The following is a 15951-nucleotide window of genomic DNA, read 5'->3' on the forward strand; positions in this document are numbered from 1 at the left end:
TTAAAGGGTTCAAGTACAATTTTTAAAATGGAAAGGATTAATAATTTAATTAAAAGTATGTTTTATAGCTACCCTGGAATACTCAACTTCATTTCAATTTATTTGTATAGAGCTTTTAACAATTGACATTGTCTCAAAGCAGCTTTACATAAGTATAAAAACTTAATTATCTCTAACATTTATCTCTAATGAGCAAGCTGGAGGTGACGGTGGTGAGGAAGAAACCTTGAGAGGAACCAGACTCAGTATACTATAGTACCCACTATAGTATCTGTATATATTCTTTAGTTTTAATCTTAATACCTATTAAGAAAATCTATATAAAAAGTTATAAAAAAAAAGTAACAAAATCAGCTGTTTTCTTAGAAGCTATTGTAGATTTCGGTACCAATAAAAAACCCAAACCATTGTTTTTCAGCTGATTTTGGTCTCGCGAAGCAGAAACAAGAAACCAGCAAGCTAACATCGGTTGTCGGGACCATTCTCTACTCCTGGTGTGTGTTGTGTTTGCGTTTCATTCTATTATATGTGGATGTTCAATCTCCTAATTTATGCCAAACTATATACAGGATAAATGTAGACGAAGGAGAAGGATTTATTTCTTCACTGTCTCGCTTTGTCTCAGTCCCGAGATCGTGAAAAGTGAGCCGTACGGAGAGAAGGCTGACGTCTGGGCCGCCGGCTGTGTCCTGTATCAGATGGTTACTCTTCGGCCTCCTTTCTACAGCAACAACATGCTCTCGCTCGCCACCAAGGTCACAAAGTTTAGTCTAAACACTTCTCTAAGCAGTTTATTTGGGTGGACTGCATTTTTACTTCCACATGTGTTCACACTGTTTTGCCACTTCGCACTAACCTAAAAGATGTCGGCCTGTTCCGAATAACAGCCTGTTCATTATTAGACTCCATCTAAGAATAAAAGAGGTGTTTTTTGCTATTTTAAGTGTGATTTCCACCAGTTTTATTAGACTACACATTGAATTACAAGAAGCCAGGTCAAGTAGATCTTTATTGTCATCATTTACAATGTGCAGTGCACAATGAGATGAAATGACATTTCTCCTTGACCCAAGGGGAAAGATTTATGACACACTCAGTGCTGGCAGGATATAAATAAATAGAAATAAGAAGCAAGTATGGAGGTGATAATGGGAAGCAGGTAAGGGGTGAGAATACAGAGGGCAGTAGCATAAAGCTTAAATTCAGTTACTAACATTTACATTACAATACAAGGTCCAGAACTGCAACATTATATATACACATATATATATATATAGCCACAAATATATAGTACATTTAGAACAGTAATTGTCAACAGGTCAAGCACTGATGGAATATATGAGTAAAGCAAACTATTCGAAAGTATTTGAGTAATTAATTAGATGTTTATCTTGATTACCACTAACAGGATGAGAAATTGTTTCTTGACTTGTTTTCATTTCTGTTCACTCTTGACTTGGCCTCAAAACTCTTAAAGCATAAGACTCAGCTCTGGTCTTGACTACAGCCTTAGGCTTATAACCTGATATACTTAGTCCTTTTTTACATTCTGTTTTTAATTTCTATTCTTCCTAAATTTTAAAACCTTGTCTTGGTTCTGTTTTAGATCGTGGAGGCGGAATTTGAGCCAGTGAAGAACACAGCTTTTTCAGAAAGAGTTACAGACATGATTAAATGGTGAGACTGTCCATATGGTATAGTTATTTATTGTCTGTCTGTCTGTCTGTCTGTCTGGCTATTTATTTACTCACTCATTCACTCACTCTCGGCAGGTGCCTGACGCCGAATGCGGATTTGCGGCCCGACATCGTGGAGGTCAGCTCCCGAATCTGTGACCTGATGATGAAGTTCCTGGATGGTGTGAACACCTCACATAACGCGCTGGAGAAGAGAGCCGAGCGCGACAGAAGGCGAGCGCAGAAATACTGCATTGAAAGCAACCGCCTGAAGCTCACAAGCTGCAGGCCGCCTCAGGTCCATTCAACACATCAGACTGAATACAGATTATACCTCCCTTTTTTTCCTCCTACACTTTCCTCCTACACTTTCTACTACACAACTTCTAATGTTCTGACCAAACACAACTATTGTTTTATACTATTAGTAAACTGCAGATGACTTTATCTAATGTTATAGAAACAACATTTTAGTGGTTTTTTATCAGACATTAAGACCAGTACTGTTTATCTTCTGAACTGTCCCAGGAAATGGACTTTAACGACGAGCTGCTGGTTGATCAACACGATCAGCAATCTGAGACACGGCACCAAAGTTTCTCAGACTCGGTGGACGGAGAGACTAACGTGCAAGGTTAGTAAATGACTCTTTTAAGAAAAAAATTTTTTAATATTCATTCATTCATTCATCTTCTACCGCTTATCCGAACTACCTCGGGTCACGGGGAGCCTGTGCCTATCTCAGGCGTCATCGGGCATCAAGGCAGGATACACCCTGGACGGAGTGCCAACCCATCGCAGGGCACACACACACTCTCATTCACTCACACAATCACACACTATGGACAATTTTCCAGAGACGCCAATCAACCTACCATGCATGTCTTTGGATCGGGGGAGGAAACCGGAGTACCCGGAGGAATCCCCCGAGGCACGGGGAGAACATGCAAACTCCACACACACAAGGCGGAGGCGGGAATCGAACCCCCAACCCTGGAGGTGTGAGGCGAACGTGCTAACCACTAAGCCACCGTGCCCCCCAAAATGTCAATATGATTTCGAATATTTATACTGCAGTCTTTATTATATATTTTCAAAATATTACATGTTTCATCCAAAGTGGTTCCAAACAGAGCAGAACTCAAAGCTCAAAGAACCAACAGTGGACCCGAGATGCAGTCGATGCTTGATTAAATAATAAGTCTTGTGGTTTGTTATTATAATATAATAAGATCTTGTTAATTTAATATAATAAGATTTTACATTCACACAGATTTTCACACAAGTCGTGTCTCGACATCTGCCTCTGTCCCGACTTCAGCCTCAGCTCATTTACATCAACACCAACATCAAAGTAAATCATTTATTCATTTCTAAACCTTTATCAAACTCACATTTCTCCAGAAATGATTTAACTATTTTCCTGTAATGTTTGTGCTCAGCCAAGAGCCCTGACAGCTCCTATCTCCCTGATGACCAAAGCCGACCTGGGTATGTTAGTATGAGTTTTTATTTAGTTTAGTATGAGTATATGAGTTTAGTTCATCAATTCATCACGAAACTGGGTGATTAGTTATTACAGTTATGATGTAACTATAAACCGATAAAAAAGTAAAACATAAGTGAATAAAAAAACCCTGTAATTTTAACAAGTTTCAGAATAACGCAGTGCGGTTACTGGAAAATGATCATCACTGATTCAGCAGTGGATTATTTTCCTAGAACAGCTCTCATTTGTGTGTTTTACTCCTTTCTTACGTTTAATCTTTTTCTTGTATTTTAGTGGAGACTTTTTAAAGTCTAAAGCTCGACCAGGTACATTGCACTGACACTCAATTTACTGTCTAATTGCAATAATAATAATGCCTTAAAGGGGCAGTTTGTAAGCCTTGGAAAAGTATTAAAAGCTTTGCAGCTTTAACGGAACTGAAAGCAGAGTTAATTTCTGGACCAGAAAAATGTCCACAGACAATAAAATACAAGGCAACTAACCATATTCTTTAACCTTTAAGCATACTGATTGACAGTTTTAGTACGTTATATTCGAAATGTCACTATTAATTGTATAGCTACACTTTTAAAGAAAGACTAACTCCACCTTTAAAATCATGTTTATTAACAGTACTTTTGTACAGTTTTTTTGATGTGTGTTTGATCTAATGTAGGATCAGCAGCTATCTGTGTATCCCAAAGGAAAGTCCGTCAGATCGACGATCCCAACCTACGGCTTCTCGAACTGCTCCATAAAATCATATTCATCACTCAGGTAGCATTTTAGTGCAGTAAACATTTAAAGGCTTTAAATTCTCAGGAAGTAACAGATGGTCCAGAGTTAAATACACTCTAGTATGAAAATTATGAGTAGCTGAAAAACTGAGTTTATGGTGTTAATCCTGAGGTAAAGTCAAGAAGAATTAATGAATCACTTTGTGATCAGCTTCCACCTGGACCCCAGACCAGTTTTTCACGGCGGGCAATAGACCGCTTTAAGAAATCGTTGTTCCAGCGTGAAATCAGTCCATTTCATCTAAAGATGGAGCTCAAAAAGGTAACACACTCACAAACACACACACAGTATGGAAGCATTTGAGTGTCCAACATTCCACATTTTGAATAAAAGCATCATCCAGTTATTTGAAGTGCACTTCTTCTTCTTCTTGTTCTTCTTCTGCTTCTTGGAATTGTCAGTGTGAACACACTATTCACACAATTTATACCACACAATAGTAGAACAGGTTGTATGTCATTTGGGACGCACCTAGTGTTTTTTTTCTTGAACAGGTGCTTCAGGGAAGTCAGGAGGTGGTAGAGTTGGGGTCAGGGGGCAGGGACTGGTGGTCCATGGTGCAGTCTGGCCGAGCTGAGACACACGGTACTGTAAACACGTGAGGTTTTTTCTATCTTGTGCTAAGGAATAATCAGAAAAAATTATATCCTGTAAATATTTGTTTTTGTAGGTGAGTTAGGATATTCGAGTCCTCAGGAGGGCATCACTTACGAGCAGGTACAGGTCAGTTTGCAAGATTCGTCTCTTCTGAAAAACAATACGGACTTCAGGGTACTGCAATTTCTACAGTTTCACATCTGTATGTGTTTGCTTTTTCTCAGGTCATGATTGAGGAAGCGCTCGAGCAAAGCGCTTATTACAGCACACCTCTAGCCAGGTATTCTTCCTGAAGTTTACTAGAAAGTTGTTCTTTTAGAAATATTTTCTCAAAATGTATCCCACTGGCTAAAACATAATTTTGTGTTTTCTTTGTTAGCTTTGCACTTGCCTTATAAAGCTAATGTAGCTAAGGAGTGAGGAGTGTTACAATGCAAAAATAGCATCTTAGCAAGTGATAATATCTCGAATCTAGTCAAATTTCTTTTTAGAGGATAACAAAGAACCAAATATAAGATTATTATGCCTATTTCCAGACTTTTTATTTATTTATTTATTTACATATTTTTGCAGATAAACAGTAAAACTTTAAAGCTTACAAATAGTAAAATATGTCTAAAAATAGACTTAAGATTTAAGATAATTTATCTTAAGATAAAGTTTTGTCGATGTAATAATTATCTGTTGGGCCCCAGGGTCCTTGCTGATGTGGATCTTTACAAAATGTCCCTCAACTCTATCCAAGTTCGATAGCTTATGTAATCTAATGTCCTCCTACTTCTGTAGGTTTTTTATTCACTATAGCATTTGGTACTTAATACATTAGTTTTACCTTGTGTGGGAAGTCAGAGCTCGTTTTCAACCTCTCTTGCTTCCAGCTACAAGGTGGAAAAACGCCTCCATGGTTGTGTTTTGTTAGCAACTATCTACCCAGCAAACGTTAGTCATACGAGTGCTATATATTTACCTCATCAACACAGCAAACTGTTACATCAGTGTTATAGATTGAACAACGACTACGTGTGCATGTCGACTGATCTAAAGTAAATACAGTTCAGTAAATCTCAGCTCAAATCAAGAAGTGCTACTTTGTTTACTGTTGATGTTGTGAGCAACCATTTTGATTTCACCTCATATTCTAAACTCATTCGTTGTGAAGTGGAGGAGCAGGTCAGAATTTTGAGCAGAGCAGGTGTTTTCTTTCGTTTTTCCTAGATAGAGGTCAGAAATCCCAAGTTAATGGAGCTTTATTTGAAAGCAGCAACAGATTGATGGTTGCTAACTATATAGCTAGTTAGTTGTTTATGTCTCGCTGCTCTAAAAACAACTGCTCTGTAGTCTCTTAGCTAACTCATTTGCTGTTATTTTACAGTGCTATTAGCAAACTAACTGTGAGGTTTCATCTAAATTTCCAGTTAAAGAACTTTATTTAAAAGCATCAACAGAAAGCTAGTTGCTATCAACCAAGCTAGCTAGCTATTCATGTTTAGCTTCTCTAAGGACATTCTTAATACATCTGCTAATGCAGAAAATGTTATTTATAGCGCTTTTAGCAAGCTAGCTGTAAGATTTCAACTAAATCTACGTGGAAAATCAGCGTGGAAAATTACTTGACCTTCATGCAACAATATTTCAAAGCAGAATTCTATGCTAAAAGTGATTTGGGCGTCAAAATAGTTTTTTTTTTCTTTTTTTTTTTTTTTTTTTGTATTTAATGTTGAAATATCAGGGTGATTATAACTCCAGTGCAATACTTGGTAAAAAAAAAAAATAGTTAGTGTGACATTTCCTCTCCACAGGAGCGAGTCAGAGACGGGAAACAGCCGAACTGCCAGCCTGTGACTGGTGAAGTGATGTAATATCCGTGTGTTTTGTACATATGCAGATTTCAGGACGCCTCCAAACAAATTCGTTCCTCCACACAGAAGAATTTTGCTTCATAAACCTGATTGTATAGAAAACATTACCAGGACCTCAACGTTTTTATTCTCAGGGTTATGGATGTGGGATTTTCTTTACCTTACTGCCTTTTCAGGCAGTTCAGGTTTCTCTTCCAGTCTCAGGCTAATGTTTTGTGCACTTTGCATTAGAAAATAATCTGTTCAGATTTTCCTAAAGACTACAAAATTGTGATCTAATATTTAAAAAACTAACTAACTAAATAAATAAATATATAAATATAAAACATTGGATTGCTTTTAGTTTTCTGTGCTTATGTTATTGAAATTTGAATAAAGGACTGTTTGTATTTTTTTGTTGCAAGTCTTTCAGAATTACTGAAGATTTTCCGCAGATTTTAGCCAAGATGCATCATTGTACATCACAATATATTATTATTAGTAGTAATAGTAAATAATTATCATTGGTTATAATTAGTGATGACTTATTAATAGCCATTAATTTACAGGTCACATGAAGGACACAGGAGTCAGGAAGGTTTAGTGTTTGTAACACCGATTCCAATGGTTCTCGTTACCGCACCAATGGAAATGAAACACATACATATAGTTTTATATAGTTGACTAATAGATATTTATTTATATACTATATATAGATATACTGTATATCTTACACAACAGAGCACAATATGGACATAAAGAATATAACATTACGCTACGTTACAGATATCAAGCTTCTTTATCACGGTTGAAGTATGAAAAGTCTGTACTGTCGAGCTGCATAGTGATGAAAAGAGGAGGTGCGGGGCGAACCCCTGGAAAAAATCCCATTTCGGTTTAATCTCTTAAATCCTGCTTCGGAGTTGTCTGTAAAGAACACGCGCTACGGAGCAGCCACCTGTATACGCTGCTTATAGAGTCTGTAGGTGTGTGCGTTCTGATACACATTCATGCTGGTAGATAAAAAGATCTCCAGTGATGTTTTCCGTGATGGAAGATGGAGTCCAATGCGTCATGTGGTGTCAGAGATATGCATAGACGTAAATACAGAGCGTTTACACGTGTTTCCGTCGCGTTCCACACCGCCGCGTGCGAAAGCAGCGTGTTGACGTTTTTATAAGCGCTGCTTTTTAAATGTGCAGCCTACATTCATGAATAAAATACAAAAGACACCCAAACAATGAAGATGATGACGATGGAGGAGCCGAAAAAAAACAAACAAACAAAAAAAAAAAAGGACATTTCGTTAAAACAGAACATTCCAGACACCACATTCAACTATTCAACTACACATAATCATGCATTAGCACCTATTGCACGCTTCAGAAACTTGGATATGAATCCGTCCTTTTTGTCAAGTGTGCAAAGAATAGTGCAGAGAAAGCAAGAGCGGGACCTGGAACGGTCACCACTCAACACGCTCGGGAAGTTTACAGCAGTCATCTCTGTCTCAGTCTCAGCTGTGCTGTCCGAATCACCGATAATACCACAACGTGTGCAATTCAAATTCAAACATGTTATATACTGTATATATAATATATACGTAGACAAAAATACAGCATTCTGTTCCTTAGAGAAGTCCAGAGCTGAGGTGCAGTATTGGGTTTTTTTTTTCCTGTCCTTGCTGTAAGAGATAAAACACTCTTTTACAGTTAAAGCTGCGGTATGTCCGTGAAGCTCTCTATCAAAAATTAATCAGCACCTTCCGACCAATCAGAGTACGGATTTATAACGAGACAACAAACTCAACTCTGGTGGTTGCTGAAGGTGGTAAAATGCAGCTTTAGCAAATGTCTAGAGACTTAATAACTGATTTCTCTGAGATAATAGCTGTTATATATTTTATATCTAATTTTATCTGAGCTGTTAAATAATCAAGAATTGATCCAAGCTAACATGATGTGAGGCATGAAGCAAGAAGTGTGACTTTGTAAAGGGTTTCAGCTGTGATTGAATTAAAGTGAAACCCCAATCTGGCAACCCATTTTTCTTACACTTAGATTGTGTGTGATCTCAAACTAATAAGACAGAAGAAAAAAAATAAATAAATTCACCACTTTCCTGGACTTCCTCACCCAAACCCTTTTGACGTTGTAGTAATAATATTAATCATAATAATAATAATAATAGTAATAATAAATCTTCTGCATTAAATACATTCAAGAGGGAAATGTACAGCCCGGTTTGGTCCGAGAGAGAAGAGCAGGTCCGTTTTAAGGGTGGACCTTGAAGGAAAGCAGTTCCTCCGAGTGCATGTTATTGAGGGAACGCAGCTCCGGTAGCTTCAGCAGCAGCTTGGTGAAGACGGCCGCCTCGTTCGAGTGATTCTTCATGATCAGGTTCCTCAAAGCTCTGATCAGGTTCTCCTGAAGAGCCTCCACCGAGCTCACGTCCTCGATTCCGGTACGGTCTGGAAACAAGAAATAAAAAATGTTGTTACTTTTTATAAAAATAAATAAATTAAAAAAAAAAAAAAAACAACACTATAGATGATTGATCTTTTGATGTTTTTTTTTTTTTACTTCTCATATTCAAGAGTATCTAAAAATGTAATAGTGTTTTTCTTGTCTGAGCACAGCATGGTCGCTACTGTTTAACACAAATATGTGTGTAAAAACATTTCCTAAAGGAGGAATTCTATTTTCAGAAAACGTTCGAAGGAATTTTGTACCGGCAGAGACGAGCACGAGTGCGGTGAAGAGGCTTATCTCCTCTGGGCTTAGCTGCAGCGCCATGAGCTTCTCACTGAAGTCAAACATGGATGAGAGAAGTTCTCCAGCTCCCATGGAGCGCAGAGCCTCCACGCTGTAGCTCCGCCCACTCAGGAAGCTCACGGTACGCTGCTTCACATCGAACAGGGAGGAGAAGCGCACCATCAGCACCTGTGAGCATGACATCAGAGTAAAGTTACGGTAACGAAGCGTTAAACAGTGAACGGTAAAGACGGTATAGCATACGCTCTGTACCTCGAATGTTCCAGCCTTGAGCAGGCTGACCTGGTCGTGCTGCGAGAGCTCACGGAAGCCGGGAATCTGCCTGGCAAACTCCACCACCTCTCGCACGGCAGGCGTGAAGCTCATGGAGAACTCCTCCCATATCTCATGGCTAGACTTGGACGGGTCCACTATGGGTGAAGTGTTCATGGGACACACCTGGAGGACATGCAACAGATTTTTATAAAGCCTTTCACTATTGAGACACCAAGTGGACAAGGCTAAGGCTCAGCATGATGCTACTTCACTTTAAAAGGGGGTGAACACAGTGGAGTATCTTTACAAGCACCCATTCCTCCACTTTCCGTATCTATGTAGCTACAAACATCTGCCTATTGATTTATTGCATTATGGCATCAAAAATGGAGGAGACTCACCAGGTGACTTCGGTTGGCTGATACTCCAGTGAGCTCGTTCAGATTGGGTCTGCTATAGTGGCAATATGAGGCATTATCGGGGTTCACGCTGCTGTGGTACCTGATGGTGATTTGCTGCCGGCTTTCACAGGGAGAGCTGTGGATGTTTGTCATGTTGCTGTTGCTCAGTCGTTCTGAAAGGCCCAGTGAAAGAGCGCACCCTGTTTTAAGAGACATAAACACCAAATTCAAAGATCTATCAGATCTGATTCAGAGACTTTTCTGAAAAGTAAATCAGAGAAGTGCTTAGAAAAAAAATCCATTAGGTTGCTTTGTTATATAGGAAAAATGTCATTGGTTATTTATTTATTTATGCTGCTATGGACCACTCAAATCATCGATAGAGCAAAAACAGAGTGTTAAGTAAACACACCTGATTGTGCGAGATGAAATCCATCAGCCCGAGGCACCAAATCCTCCTCCCCGCTGTCTGAGGAACAGGAAGAGGCCAAGCTCATGGTGTCCATTGGCACTAATGACTCCGAGTCCTGAGAGCACTGTGGTGAGGACGGAGGAGAGGGAGAGGAAGAGGATGACGACGGAGAGCAGGAGCTGGAGTCTCTGAGCACTTGATGCAGCTGGGCGCCGGTCATCACGCTGTTCATGGCGTTCTGCATTTCCAGGAGCATGCGCTGCTTCTCCCGCTTCGGGATACGTCCGAACCGCACGGCTGCCGGAAAGAATCGGCGTTGTTAATATTAATAATACGGCAGAAACTTGAGTTTTTAGGTGCGGATCAAAAAAATTTCTTTTAATTGTGTCAGGTCGTGACAATTATGTAATCTCTAGAGAGAAAGCAAAACATGAATGAAACTGAGCAACGTTAGAATAGATGTATGGTGTAATTACATAAAAATGTACGTATTTTACTTAGTTACATAATCTAGTAACATTATATAATATTAAACGTAATTATGTGATCACAGAGTACACACCTTAACGGGAAATCATTACACCGTGATTGTTAAATGGTTGGGTCACTGTAGCTCATTTGAATATTTTGTAAAAATGTAATTAACATGTTATTCATTTCTGAAATTACATCCTATCAATTTTCTCAAACAGATTACACCACCCTGCATTTGAATCTCTTGCAGAACAACAATCTGCACCTATTTTGTTTAAGTGCTCAGTTAGTATCAGGTCAGGTTTTTCCTTTGATTTTGTCACCTGTCTGTATCTTTATAGACTTTACTGTACACAAATCTTCATTTAAACAGTAGCTCGCTCCACTATGTGTTATGCCTGACCGCCCGGGTGTTTTTAATGAACAGTACATTTCATTAAAACAGTACAACAGTACATTGGCTCATGGTCATGTAGATGTGTAGAAGAAAAGCCCTCACCGTCCCGTGACATCCCCACTGCTAGGCACTTCTTGAATCGGCACTGCTGGCAGCGGTTTCGGTTTATGCGCATGATTGTGCAGTTCTCTGACTTCATGCACTTTTTATACTGGATATTCTGCTGAATGCTTCTCCGGAAAAAGCCCTGAAGGTTTCACCAGGCACATAAGAAGTTTGCAAGATTCAGACTCAGATATGTGACAAATGAGCAGATGAGCACAAGTACATTAATTAAAGAGCGATTTGTTCCTTACCTTGCAACCTTCACAAGCGTGGACGCCGTAATGAAATCCCGAAGCCACGTCGCCGCACACTTTACACAGCATCACCATGCCGTTCAGCTCTAAAAACACAATAACAAACATGTAGTGTAAAAACAGTGACTGTGTAAAAATTTGATTTGATTTGTATCAGGGAAAAAAAGGTGATATACTGAAGGATAAATACCATCTGTGTGCTTTCGGGTGTCTATCAGTCACATTTAAGGAGGTGGGGTCTTGTCAGTCATAGTAAGGGGCCGTGGTCTTTGTACTCGGGGCGTGGTCTTTGTACTTGTCAGTCATAGTAAGGAGGTGTGGCCTTTGTACTTGTCAGTCATAGTCAGGGGCGTGGTCTTTGTACTCGGGGCGTGGTCTTTGTACTTGTCAGTCATTGTAAGGAGGCGTGGCCTTTGTACTTGTCAGTCGTGGTAAAGGGGCGTGGCCTATGTGCTTGTTGGTCATCGTAAGGAGGCATGGAATTTGTGCTTGTTAGTCATAGTGAAGGAGGCGTGGCCTCTGTGCTTGTTAGTCATAGTAAGGGGGCATGGCCTCTGTGCTTGTTAGTCATAGTGAAGGAGGCGTGGCCTTTGTACTTGTCAGTCATAGTAAGGGGGCATGGCCTCTGTGCTTGTTAGTCATAGTGAAGGAGGCGTGGCCTTTGTACTTGTCAGTCATAGTAAGGGGGCATGGCCTCTGTGCTTGTTAGTCATAGTGAAGGAGGCGTGGCCTTTGTACTTGTCAGTCACAGTAAGGGGGCGTGGCCTTTGTGTTTGTCAGTCATAGTAAGGAGGTGTGCTTCCCAGAAGTGCAAATTTCCGAAAGGATCGTGTTTATGTAACAAGAAGTCCAAACTTACTTGTGATGCTGCTCTTGGCTGCGTTCTTTTCCAATCCAGGCATGCGAGAGTTGGTGGGTTTAGGGATGCTAAATGGCCTGACGCTCGGCATTTCCATCTTCAGGCCCTGTGCTGTTGAAGAGGGAGGGGATGTGGACTGTGTGTGGACATTGGAGCTGTCACTCAAGCAGGATTTGGGGCTGGAGGCAGAGCCGGAAGAGCAGATGTACGCTATCACCCCAGCTGATGAAAGTTGAAGAAAAAGAGTCATGTGAGAAGATATAACAATCTAACAATATCATCGGTAGCTGTACAGAAGAATAATAATAGTAATCTCTCCCTCTCTCTCTGCCACACTATGATTACTGACAAAACTCACTACTGAAATGCAGATTCATCTGTATTCAACATTGATCTTAATTACAACATGAATCAGTCTGTGAAAAATCTCGTATATCAGATCATCTCATTAAAAGTCACAAATTTTGGTTAATATAAAATTGTAACAAAGAAATGTAAAATTAGAGGGCATGGCATTTAAATGTTGAACCTAAAACTAATCTAATACTGACTCATTTTACCTGATACACCCTCAATCACATATTACATGTAATTCAATAACATAATAAATATTAAAAGTGTGTATATCGGATAAAATTAAATAATAATAATTAAAAAAAAATAATACTAAAATAAAAATAAATAATAATAATAATTTTATATACAAATATGGAAGCCTACATGTAACAGTAGTGTATATATTATTATATTTTATAACATTTAATATGTTAATATTAGATTTTAATATATATATATATATATATATATACACTGTGTATAGAGCAGGTTTTTACTATTTCTTATTATATTTTATAACATTTAATATGTAAATATTATATTTTATCATATATATAAACTGTGTATAGAGCAGGTTACCTAATACAGCGTGACTGAGGATTCCCAGACCCACCCACACGTGTCTGTCGAGTATTCGCCACGGCCGTATCTCAACAACTATTCAAGTGCCCTAAATAGCCCAAGTGCCCTAAATAGTCCAAGTGCCCTAAATAGTTTGCACAACCCACTTGATACTTCCTCACTTCAATATGTCACATATATAACACGTCACACCAGCACGTCGTGTCTATTTTAAACGTCCCTGTTTAATCTGTGTAGTTTAGATGTACTCGTTTTGTTGGATACCCGAGAGGGCGCCTACGCAGTGCATCTGAGATTGATTTGAACTCGAGCCTGAACGCAATCTAGGTCACCGCACCTGGCTCACATGCTGCTGCGGAGACACTCCGTGCCTAATTATGCAATGAGATACGTCACGGATGCTCTCGTCCAATCAGAAGGCAGAGAACACCGGCTGGCGTACACACAGGCACATGGGCAGGCGGGACCAGCCATGTGAGCCGGACGAGTACAAGCACAACAACACGGTAGCGCTGTACACACACACACACACATACATACATATACACACACACCTTACTCACGCACAAAAGCGTACAATATTATAAATCCACGATGAATGCCAGAACCTTATAGACCTTAAACCTATCTAGCACCTTTTTAAAATGTTTAGATTTTGGCGTTTTTTTTTATATTTTATTCAATGTTTTATATAGTATTAAAGCCTCTTACCTGGTTTCGTTGATCCCATTTTCGTGTTAAAACGCAGCTAACACAAAATGAGGTGCTAAGGTGCTAAAGTACTAACCAGGAACCTTCTCAGGAACCTCTTCAGGAACCTCCTTTGCTACCAAAAATCATCCGAAAAATACGAATAAAAACGCGAGATTATTTCCCCCGTAGGTTAAAATAAAACAAAACCAAAACAAAACGCTTCACATGGGAGACGTAATCTCACTGTACAGAGACTGTAGGTCCAGCAGATCGCCAAGTGACTGCTGCTGCTAAGAACTGAATGTTCTGAGGTTTGTTGCTATGGGCCATTTCTCCGCCCCCCCCACCAACCCCGAGCGTGCGTGCGCGCGCGCGCGGGCTACAGTCACTTTAACCCAGTGACACAGTTTCCACAGAACGAGGGGGCGGAGCTACAGCGACGTCAGTCCTGGCGCGAGGGCGAAACGTTCCTGAGGCGAGCTGCTTCCTGAGGAAACTAAAAACGGTGCTATAAGCGGTGCAATACGATATAAATATACAGTCTGCGTGATAAAGGTGCACTCGTTCCTCACGATTAAACTGGATTATGTATAAGAACGAGGTGAAAGACGTGTGAAGTGCGATATATATCCGAATAAACCCATTTTGAAAGGTCCTTGTTTGTGTTTGGACACGGCTCCTGTCAATCATTCTATAGACACTATAAAGACCAATTAAAATTCTTGGGGCGGGGCTTCATAAAAATAGATATGAATCATCCAGATGTTGAAAAAAGACTTCATTTAGTCTTAAATCTCTAATCTAATTTAATCTAATCCAATCTAATCTAATCTAATGCACATTTAAAAGAAACCTCAACTCTTATCCATTGTTTATTTTGACACGTCATGTAATTAACGTTTCAGGTGGTTTTTTTGTGGTATTTTGGTGCTGTGCACACCTAACATCTCACATCTGGAGGATCCTGCACAACTTCTGTCTTATCTGGTGGTTGATGAGGTCCTTGTCATTTTAACACGACTACTTACAACTCCTTGGACACGACTACTTGGATTGAGATTTTTAGCAACATTATATACAGTACTTGCACACTGTGGATAGATGGGCCAGAGTCAGCAAGAGTCCCTGAAACTGTAGCTACAAAGTGTACGGAACACTGCTAATTTACTAATATCATGAAATTCTACATTAAATATACTTCACTATGGATGAATATTGCATAAGCTGCATGAATTTAATAAAGATCTGTTCTGTCTTATTTACTTAACTTGTCGGTTAATGATGTAGCAATGTTCTGATAAAATAAATGTTCTGTACTAGATTTATTATATGGTCGTCCGCAGTGTGATTATGTTATCTATATATTTACTACACGGTTACTAAATGTGACGTCACAGCCGACTTAACCGAGGCGATCTTTAGGGCACATTGCTTCAACATGCCATGAATGTGGCATTGTTTTCTACCCACCGCTCAAAAGATAAGTACAGTATGAGTATAAAAATAAGCAGCGTATGTGTGCATCTACAGCGTCATATGAGATGAAGAAGTGGTCTTCTCCAAAGTGGACTTTGTCAGGGATCATTTGAATTTTCTTAACTTTCTCACATCACTGGACAAGCCCGCATGTAGTCACCTATGATCTCTGGTTGCTTTGAGTCTGTGAGTCGCTGTATGTGTGAACGTAGTATAATACAGCTGATGTTTGCTAATATTAGCGTGTTTTTAATCATAGATCTGTTATAATCCTATAATCGGCCATTTAACATACAGTTTTATTGTATTAATTGAACATAAGGTTGCCATGTTATTGCTCAGTGTGTTACCAGGAACATTATCGGCATACTTTGACCAGCAGAGAAAGGCCGGTGTCACGTGGGCAAAATTGGACTTGATCTCTGGCTGCGAGGGACGGCATACTTTCTTCTGTCAATCACAGCAGCAACAGCCAATCGCAGGCCTCTGTGAGTGTGTATATGCAGAAGAGGGTAGATAGTGCGTTCCTCCTTTA

General features: G+C 39.5%; 2 protein-coding genes across 2 annotated transcripts in view; one reads left to right on the forward strand and one right to left on the reverse strand.

Annotated features, from left to right (window-relative positions):
• The window catches only part of nek10 (NIMA-related kinase 10), a 20156-nt gene extending 13340 nt beyond the window's left edge, over positions 1-6816 (forward strand). The window contains exons 23-36 of the mRNA XM_060861736.1: positions 419-494; positions 626-755; positions 1607-1677; positions 1773-1974; positions 2205-2310; positions 2950-3030; positions 3119-3167; positions 3460-3491; positions 3842-3942; positions 4114-4224; positions 4458-4548; positions 4634-4686; positions 4785-4840; positions 6360-6816. Coding sequence (XP_060717719.1) covers positions 419-494; positions 626-755; positions 1607-1677; positions 1773-1974; positions 2205-2310; positions 2950-3030; positions 3119-3167; positions 3460-3491; positions 3842-3942; positions 4114-4224; positions 4458-4548; positions 4634-4686; positions 4785-4840; positions 6360-6402 — 1202 coding nt within the window. The 3' untranslated portion in view covers positions 6403-6816. The remainder of the gene's footprint in view (positions 1-418; positions 495-625; positions 756-1606; positions 1678-1772; positions 1975-2204; positions 2311-2949; positions 3031-3118; positions 3168-3459; positions 3492-3841; positions 3943-4113; positions 4225-4457; positions 4549-4633; positions 4687-4784; positions 4841-6359) is intronic.
• A 252-nt stretch (positions 6817-7068) lies between these two features.
• On the reverse strand, positions 7069-14277 carry nr1d2a (nuclear receptor subfamily 1, group D, member 2a). The gene is made up of 9 exons (XM_060861380.1): positions 13959-14277; positions 12330-12551; positions 11468-11556; positions 11214-11358; positions 10241-10537; positions 9829-10028; positions 9425-9610; positions 9130-9340; positions 7069-8868 (listed from the first exon to the last, which is right to left on the reverse strand). The coding sequence occupies exons 1-9, from the start codon at positions 13975-13977 to the stop codon at positions 8672-8674; spliced, it is 1566 nt and encodes a 521-aa protein (XP_060717363.1). The 5' UTR covers positions 13978-14277; the 3' UTR covers positions 7069-8671.
• Between the last annotated feature and the right edge of the window lie 1674 nt (positions 14278-15951).

Source organism: Tachysurus vachellii, chromosome 25, assembly GCF_030014155.1.
Source record: "Tachysurus vachellii isolate PV-2020 chromosome 25, HZAU_Pvac_v1, whole genome shotgun sequence".
NCBI classification, from domain to species: Eukaryota; Metazoa; Chordata; class Actinopteri; order Siluriformes; family Bagridae; genus Tachysurus; species Tachysurus vachellii.